Source organism: Oncorhynchus masou, unplaced genomic scaffold, assembly GCF_036934945.1.
Source record: "Oncorhynchus masou masou isolate Uvic2021 unplaced genomic scaffold, UVic_Omas_1.1 unplaced_scaffold_628, whole genome shotgun sequence".
In the NCBI taxonomy this organism is placed as follows: Eukaryota; Metazoa; Chordata; class Actinopteri; order Salmoniformes; family Salmonidae; genus Oncorhynchus; species Oncorhynchus masou.
Window position 1 is genome coordinate 81,839 of NW_027012709.1, and position 10,000 is coordinate 91,838.

Consider the following 10,000-nt stretch of genomic DNA (forward strand, 5'->3'; position numbering starts at 1 on the left):
GGCGGTGTTAGCTAGTTAGCATATTAGACTATCTAATGGTCGTTATATATAGTCTGTATCCCTTATCAATCAAAGATCAATGCTTGAAATAGCAATGTTGTTAGACACAGAATATCAAGAGACAGAAACGGTGAAGAAATGATTTATGACGATAACATCAGGATATTTGCAGTCTGTTGTGCCACGAAGCTAACGAGCTAACACCGCCAGTCATTCTCTATGAGAATGCTAATGCTAACAAACGTCTGTTTCTGAGTGCTTATGCTACGTGAAAACAAACGTTCAAATTTTTTTCAATAATTTTCCTCAATATAGAATTAACATATCTTTTAAATACTGTACACGCTTTCTAATAGTTTTGACAAATTTAAATAATTTGCTTCTTTGTGGAAGAAGGAAGAAGAAGGAAAACAATCTCAACAATTTGGATGTGCCCTTGTGTTTTTTAATGTATTTAATCTATTTAACAAGTCCGTTAAGAACAAATTCTTAACGCTCTAACCACTAGGCTACCTGCTTCCTCTATACTCTAACCACTAGACGACCTGCGTCCTCTACACTCTAACCACTAGGCTACCTGCCTCCTCTATACTCTAACCACTAGTCCACCTGCCTCCTCTACACTCTAACCACTAGACTACCTGCCTCCTCTACACTCTAACCACTAGGCTACCTGCCTCCTCTACACTCTAACCACTAGGCTACCTGCCTCCTCTACACTCTAACCACTAGGCTACCTGCCTCCTCTACACTCTAACCACTAGGCTACCTGCCTCCTCTACACTCTAACCACTAGGCTACCTGCCTCCTCTACACTCTAACCACTAGGCTACCTGCCTCCTCTACACTCTAACCACTAGACTACCTGCCTCCTCTAACCACTAGGCTACCTGCCTCCTCTACACTCTAACCAATAGGCTACCTGCCTCCTCTACACTCTAACCACTAGACTACCTGCCTCCTCTAACCACTAGGCTACCTGCCTCCTCTACACTCTAACCACTAGGCTACCTGCCTCCTCTACACTCTAACCACTAGACTACCTGCCTCCTCTACACTCTAACCACTAGGCTACCTGCCTCCTCTACACTCTAACCACTAGACTACCTGCCTCCTCTACACTCTAACCACTAGGCTACCTGCCTCCTCTACACTCTAACCACTAGACTACCTGCTTCCTCTATACTCTAACCACTAGACTACCTGCCTCCTCTACACTCTAACCACTAGTCTACCTGCCTCCTCTACACTCTAACCACTAGACTACCTGCCTCCTCTACACTCTAACCACTAGACTACCTGCTTCCTCTATACTCTAACCACTAGACTACCTGCCTCCTCTACACTCTAACCACTAGTCTACCTGCCTCCTCTACACTCTAACCACTAGACTACCTGCCTCCTCTACACTCTAACCACTAGACTACCTGCTTCCTCTATACTCTAACCACTAGGCTACCTGCCGACCCACTATTGTTGCCAGGGGGCCATAATTATATTCTGCAGTGTGGTCACACATTTTTACATATTGTGTGTGTGTGTGTGTGTGTGTGTCTCCAGGTCAGAGTGTGAGGAGCACCTGAGGGCGGAGCTTGATGCGGCTGTTGCCACGAGCAACCAGAGAGAGCAGGAGCTGCAGACTCAACTAGCAGATCTCCAATCACAGGTAATCTACTCAACTAGTCAATCACCAATCACAGGTAATCTGGTCAACCAGCCAATCACCAATCACAGGTAATCTACTCAACTCGCCAATCACCAATCACAGGTAATCTACTCAACTAGCCAATCACAGATGATCTACTCAACTAGCCAATCACCAATCACAGGTAATCTACTGAGATGTCTGGGGGGGTCTGATCTAACCTTACTATTGATTTGAGATGTCTAGGGGGGGATCTGATCTAACCTCACTATTGATCTGAGATGTCTGGGGGGGGATCTGTTCTAACCTCATTATTGATCTGAGATGTCTGGGGGGGGGATCTCTGGATCTGATCTAACCTCACTATTGATCTGAGACGTCTGGAGAGGGGATCTGATCTAACCTCACTATTGATCTGAGATGTCTGGGTGGGGGGTTTGGAGGTGGGAAATATATATATATTTTAAATTCTAACCCTTAAACTAACAAGATTGAATCATGTTGAATCATGGCCTGTTTGACTGCGCTAACTTCCTGTTGTAGGTGGAGGGGAAGGCGGGGCCAGCAGAGGGTCACCATGATGACAGCGAGATTGACAGGCTGCGGAGGGAGGTGCAGGAGACCAGAGACATGAACCAGAGACTGAGAGAGCAGCTGCAGGTACACACACACACAGACACACACACACACTCACTCACACAAACACAGACTCACTCACACAGTCACACACTCACACAGTCACACACTCACACAGACACAGACACACACTCACACAGACACACAGACACACAGACACACAGACACACACACACACTCACTCACACAAACACAGACTCACTCACTCACACAAACACACACTCACACACACAGACACACACTCACTCACACACACACTCACACAGACTCACTCACACACACAGTCACACAGTCAGTCAGTCACTCACACACATAGTCACACAGTCAGTCACTCACACACACAGTCACTCAATCACTCACATACACAGTAACACAGTCACTCACTCACTCACTCACTCACTCACTCACTCACTCACTCACTCACTCACTCACTCACTCACTCACTCACACAGTCACTCACTCACTCACACACACAGTCACACAGTCACTCACACACACATTCACACAGTCACTCACTCACACACACAGTCCCTCACTCACACACACAGTCACTCACTCACATAAACACAGTCACCCACTCACACACACAGTCACTCACTCCCATAAACACAGTCACCCATTCACACACATAGTCACTCACTCACACACACAGTCACTCACTCACACAGTCACTCACTCACACACACACACACAGTTCTCACTCACACACAGTCACACAGTCACTCACTCACTCACTCACTCACTCACTCACTCACTCACTCACTCACTCACTCACACACACAGTCACTCACTTACTCACACACACAGTCACTCACACACACAGTCACTCACACACACAGTCACTCACTCACTCACACAGTCACACAGTCTCTCACTCACTCACTCACTCACTCACTTACACAAACATAGACTCACTCACTCACACACACACAGACTCACTCACACACACACTCACATAGAAACAGACTCACTCACTCACTCACTCACTCACTCACTCACTCACTCACACACACACACAGTCACTCACTCACACACACAGTCACACAGTCAGTCAGTCACTCACACACACAGTCACACAGTCAGTCACTCACACACACAGTCACTCAATCACTCACACACACAGTAAAACAGTCATTCACTCACACACACACTCACTCACTCACTCACTCACTCACTCACTCACTCACTCACTCACTCACTCACTCACTCACTCACTCACTCACTCACTCACTCACGCACTCACTCACACACACACACACACAGTCACTCACACACAGTCACTCACTCACACACTAACACAGTCACACAGTTACTCACTCACACACACAGTCACTCACTCACTCACTCACTCACTCACTCACTCACTCACTCACTCACTCACACACAGTCACTCACTCACCCACTAACTCACTCACTCAGTCACTCACTCACTCACTCACTCACTCACTCACTCACTCACTCACTCACTCACTCACTCACTCACTCACTCACTCACTCACACACAGTCACTCATACACACACAGTCACTCACTCGCTATCTCACACACACAGTCACTCACTCACTCACACACAGTCACTCACTCACTCACTCACTCACTCACTCACTCACACACAGTCACTCACTTACTCACACACACAGTCACTCACTCACATACACAGTCACACAGTCACTCACTCACACACACCGTCACACAGTCACTCACACACACAGTCACTCACACAGTCACTCACTCACTCATTCACTCACTCACTCACTCACTCACTCACTCACTCACTCACTCACTCACTCACTCACTCACTCACTCACACACACAGTCACTCACTCACACACACTCACAGAGACACTCTGAAGAACGACACACGGTGTGTGTGTGTGTGTGTGTGTGTGTGTGTGTGTGTGTGTGTGTGTGAGAGAGAGATGACCGTTTGCTTTATTTTAGGAGGAACAGAGACACTCTGAAGAACGACACACGGCGTTGCAGGCTCTGGAGAGACAAGCTCAGGAGGAACTGCAGACCGAGAGGAACAGACTCCACACACTACACCTGTTACAGCTAGGTAACACACCACCTGTTACAGCTAGGTAACACACTGCACCTGTTACAGCTAGGTAACACACTGCACCTGTTACAGCTAGGTAACACACTGCACCTGTTACAGCTAGGTAACACACTGCACCTGTTACAGCTAGGTAACACACTACACCTGTTACAGCTAGGTAACACACTACACCTGTTACAGCTAGGTAACACACCACCTGTTACAGCTAGGTAACACACTGCACCTGTTACAGCTAGGTAACACACTGCACCTGTTACAGCTAGGTAACACACTGCACCTGTTACAGCTAGGTAACACACTACACCTGTTACAGCTAGGTAACACACTACACCTGTTACAGCTAGGTAACACACCACCTGTTACAGCTAGGTAACACACTGCACCTGTTACAGCTAGGTAACACACTGCACCTGTTACAGCTAGGTAACACACTGCACCTGTTACAGCTAGGTAACACACTGCACCTGTTACAGCTAGGTAACACACTACACCTGTTACAGCTAGGTAACACTACACCTGTTACAGCTAGGTAACACACCACCTGTTACAGCTAGGTAACACACTGCACCTGTTACAGCTAGGTAACACACCACCTGTTACAGCTAGGTAACACACTGCACCTGTTACAGCTAGGTAACACACTGCACCTGTTACAGCTAGGTAACACACTACACCTGTTACAGCTAGGTAACACACTGCACCTGTTACAGCTAGGTAACACACTACACCTGTTACAGCTAGGTAACACACTGCACCTGTTACAGCTAGGTAACACACTGCAACTGTTACAGCTAGGTAACACACTGCACCTGTTACAGCTAGGTAACACACTACACCTGTTACAGCTAGGTAACACACTACACCTGTTACAGCTAGGTAACACACTGCACCTGTTACAGCTAGGTAACACACTACACCTGTTACAGCTAGGTAACACACTACACCTGTTACAGCTAGGTAACACACTACACCTGTTACAGCTAGGTAACACACTGCACCTGTTACAGCTAGGTAACACACTGCACCTGTTACAGCTAGGTAACACACTGCACCTGTTACAGCTAGGTAACACACTGCACCTGTTACAGCTAGGTAACACACTGCACCTGTTACAGCTAGGTAACACACTGCACCTGTTACAGCTAGGTAACACACTACACCTGTTACAGCTAGGTAACACACTGCACCTGTTACAGCTAGGTAACACACTACACCTGTTACAGCTAGGTAACACTACACCTGTTACAGCTAGGTAACACTACACCTGTTACAGCTAGGTAACACTATACCTGTTACAGCTAGGTAACACACTGCACCTGTTACAGCTAGGTAACACACTGCACCTGTTACAGCTAGGTAACACACTACACCTGTTACAGCTAGGTAACACACTGCACCTGTTACAGCTAGGTAACACACTACACCTGTTACAACTAGGTAACACACTACACCTGTTACAGCTAGGTAACACACTACACCTGTTACAGCTAGGTAACACACTGCACCTGTTACAGCTAGGTAACACACTGCACCTGTTACAGCTAGGTAACACACTACACCTGTTACAGCTAGGTAACACTACACCTGTTACAGCTAGGTAACACACTGCACCTGTTACAGCTAGGTAACACACTACACCTGTTACAGCTAGGTAACACACTACACCTGTTACAGCTAGGTAACACTACACCTGTTACAGCTAGGTAACACACTGCACCTGTTACAGCTAGGTAACACACTGCACCTGTTACAGCTAGGTAACACACTGCACCTGTTACAGCTAGGTAACACACTACACCTGTTACAGCTAGGTAACACTGCACCTGTTACAGCTAGGTAACACACTGCACCTGTTACAGCTAGGTAACACACTGCACCTGTTACAGCTAGGTAACACACTACACCTGTTACAGCTAGGTAACACACTACACCTGTTACAGCTAGGTAACACACTACACCTGTTACAGCTATGTAACACACTACACCTGTTACAGCTAGGTAACACACTGCACCTGTTACAGCTAGGTAACACACTACACCTGTTACAGCTAGGTAACACACTGCACCTGTTACAGCTAGGTAACACACTGCACCTGTTACAGCTAGGTAACACACTGCACCTGTTACAGCTAGGTAACACACTGCACCTGTTACAGCTAGGTAACACACTACACCTGTTACAGCTAGGTAACACACTGCACCTGTTACAGCTAGGTAACACACTACACCTGTTACAGCTAGGTAACACTACACCTGTTACAGCTAGGTAACACTACACCTGTTACAGCTAGGTAACACTATACCTGTTACAGCTAGGTAACACACTGCACCTGTTACAGCTAGGTAACACTACACCTGTTACAGCTAGGTAACACTACACCTGTTACAGCTAGGTAACACTATACCTGTTACAGCTAGGTAACACACTGCACCTGTTACAGCTAGGTAACACACTGCACCTGTTACAGCTAGGTAACACACTACACCTGTTACAGCTAGGTAACACACTGCACCTGTTACAGCTAGGTAACACACTACACCTGTTACAACTAGGTAACACACTACACCTGTTACAGCTAGGTAACACACTACACCTGTTACAGCTAGGTAACACACTGCACCTGTTATAGCTAGGTAACACACTGCACCTGTTACAGCTAGGTAACACACTACACCTGTTACAGCTAGGTAACACTACACCTGTTACAGCTAGGTAACACACTGCACCTGTTACAGCTAGGTAACACACTACACCTGTTACAGCTAGGTAACACACTACACCTGTTACAGCTAGGTAACACTACACCTGTTACAGCTAGGTAACACACTGCACCTGTTACAGCTAGGTAACACACTGCACCTGTTACAGCTAGGTAACACACTGCACCTGTTACAGCTAGGTAACACACTACACCTGTTACAGCTAGGTAACACTGCACCTGTTACAGCTAGGTAACACACTGCACCTGTTACAGCTAGGTAACACACTGCACCTGTTACAGCTAGGTAACACACTACACCTGTTACAGCTAGGTAACACACTACACCTGTTACAGCTAGGTAACACACTGCACCTGTTACAGCTAGGTAACACACCACACCTGTTACAGCTAGGTAACACACTACACCTGTTACAGCTAGGTAACACACTACACCTGTTACAGCTAGGTAACACACTACACCTGTTACAGCTAGGTAACACTACACCTGTTACAGCTAGGTAACACACTGCACCTGTTACAGCTAGGTAACACACTGCACCTGTTACAGCTAGGTAACACACTGCACCTGTTACAGCTAGGTAACACACTACACCTGTTACAGCTAGGTAACACTGCACCTGTTACAGCTAGGTAACACACTGCACCTGTTACAGCTAGGTAACACACTGCACCTGTTACAGCTAGGTAACACACTACACCTGTTACAGCTAGGTAACACACTACACCTGTTACAGCTAGGTAACACACTGCACCTGTTACAGCTAGGTAACACACCGCACCTGTTACAGCTAGGTAACACACTACACCTGTTACAGCTAGGTAACACACTACACCTGTTACAGCTAGGTAACACACTGCACCTGTTACAGCTAGGTAACACACTACACCTGTTACAGCTAGGTAACACACTGCACCTGTTACAGCTAGGTAACACACTGCACCTGTTACAGCTAGATAACACACTACACCTGTTACAGCTAGGTAACACACTGCACCTGTTACAGCTAGGTAACACACTACACCTGTTACAGCTAGGTAACACACTGCACCTGTTACAGCTAGGTAACACACTGCACCTGTTACAGCTAGGTAACACACTGCACCTGTTACAGCTAGGTAACACACTGCACCTGTTACAGCTAGGTAACACACTGCACCTGTTACAGCTAGGTAACACACTGCACCTGTTACAGCTAGGTAACACACTACACCTGTTACAGCTAGGTAACACACTGCACCTGTTACAGCTAGGTAACACACTGCACCTGTTACAGCTAGGTAACACGCTGCACCTGTTACAGCTAGGTAACACACTACACCTGTTACAGCTAGGTAACACACTGCACCTGTTACAGCTAGGTAACACACTGCACCTGTTACAGCTAGGTAACACACTACACCTGTTACAGCTAGGTAACACACTGCACCTGTTACAGCTAGGTAACACACTGCACCTGTTACAGCTAGGTAACACACTGCACCTGTTACAGCTAGGTAACACACTACACCTGTTACAGCTAGGTAACACACTGCACCTGTTACAGCTAGGTAACACACTGCACCTGTTACAGCTAGGTAACACACTACACCTGTTACAGCTAGGTAACACTACACCTGTTACAGCTAGGTAACACACTGCACCTGTTACAGCTAGGTAACACACTGCACCTGTTACAGCTAGGTAACACACTACACCTGTTACAGCTAGGTAACACACTACACCTGTTACAGCTAGGTAACACACTACACCTGTTACAGCTAGGTAACACACTACACCTGTTACAGCTAGGTAACACACTGCACCTGTTACAGCTAGGTAACACACTACACCTGTTACAGCTAGGTAACACACTGCACCTGTTACAGCTAGGTAACACACTGCACCTGTTACAGCTAGGTAACACACTGCACCTGTTACAGCTAGGTAACACACTACACCTGTTACAGCTAGGTAACACACTGCACCTGTTACAGCTAGGTAACACACTACACCTGTTACAGCTAGGTAACACACTGCACCTGTTACAGCTAGGTAACACACTGCACCTGTTACAGCTAGGTAACACACTGCACCTGTTACAGCTAGGTAACACACTGCACCTGTTACAGCTAGGTAACACACTACACCTGTTACAGCTAGGTAACACACTGCACCTGTTACAGCTAGGTAACACACTGCACCTGTTACAGCTAGGTAACACGCTGCACCTGTTACAGCTAGGTAACACACTACACCTGTTACAGCTAGGTAACACACTGCACCTGTTACAGCTAGGTAACACACTGCACCTGTTACAGCTAGGTAACACACTACACCTGTTACAGCTAGGTAACACACTGCACCTGCAGCTAGGTAACCTGCACCTTTACAGCTAGGTAACACACTGCACCTGTTACAGCTAGGTAACACACTACACCTGTTACAGCTAGGTAACACACTGCACCTGTTACAGCTAGGTAACACACTGCACCTGTTACAGCTAGGTAACACACTACACCTGTTACAGCTAGATAACACACTACACCTGTTACAGCTAGGTAACACACTACACCTGTTACAGCTAGGTAACACACTGCACCTGTTACAGCTAGGTAACACACTACACCTGTTACAGCTAGGTAACACACTACACCTGTTACAGCTAGGTAACACACTACACCTGTTACAGCTAGGTAACACACTACACCTGTTACAGCTAGGTAACACACTACACCTGTTACAGCTAGGTAACACACTACACCTGTTACAGCTAGGTAACACACTGCACCTGTTACAGCTAGGTAACACACTGCACCTGTTACAGCTAGGTAACACACTACACCTGTTACAGCTAGGTAACACACTACACCTGTTACAGCTAGGTAACACACTACACCTGTTACAGCTAGGTAACACACTGCACCTGTTACAGCTAGGTAACACACTACACCTGTT

At 46.8% G+C, this 10,000-nt stretch overlaps 1 protein-coding gene across 1 annotated transcript in view; it reads left to right on the forward strand.

The window, feature by feature from the left end:
- Positions 1-10,000, forward strand: part of LOC135536522 (protein FAM184B-like) — a 50,995-nt gene that overhangs the window by 19,739 nt on the left and 21,256 nt on the right. The window contains 3 exon segments of the mRNA XM_064962831.1: positions 1,561-1,666; positions 2,189-2,305; positions 4,222-4,339. Of these exon segments, the coding sequence (XP_064818903.1) occupies positions 1,561-1,666; positions 2,189-2,305; positions 4,222-4,339 (341 nt within the window).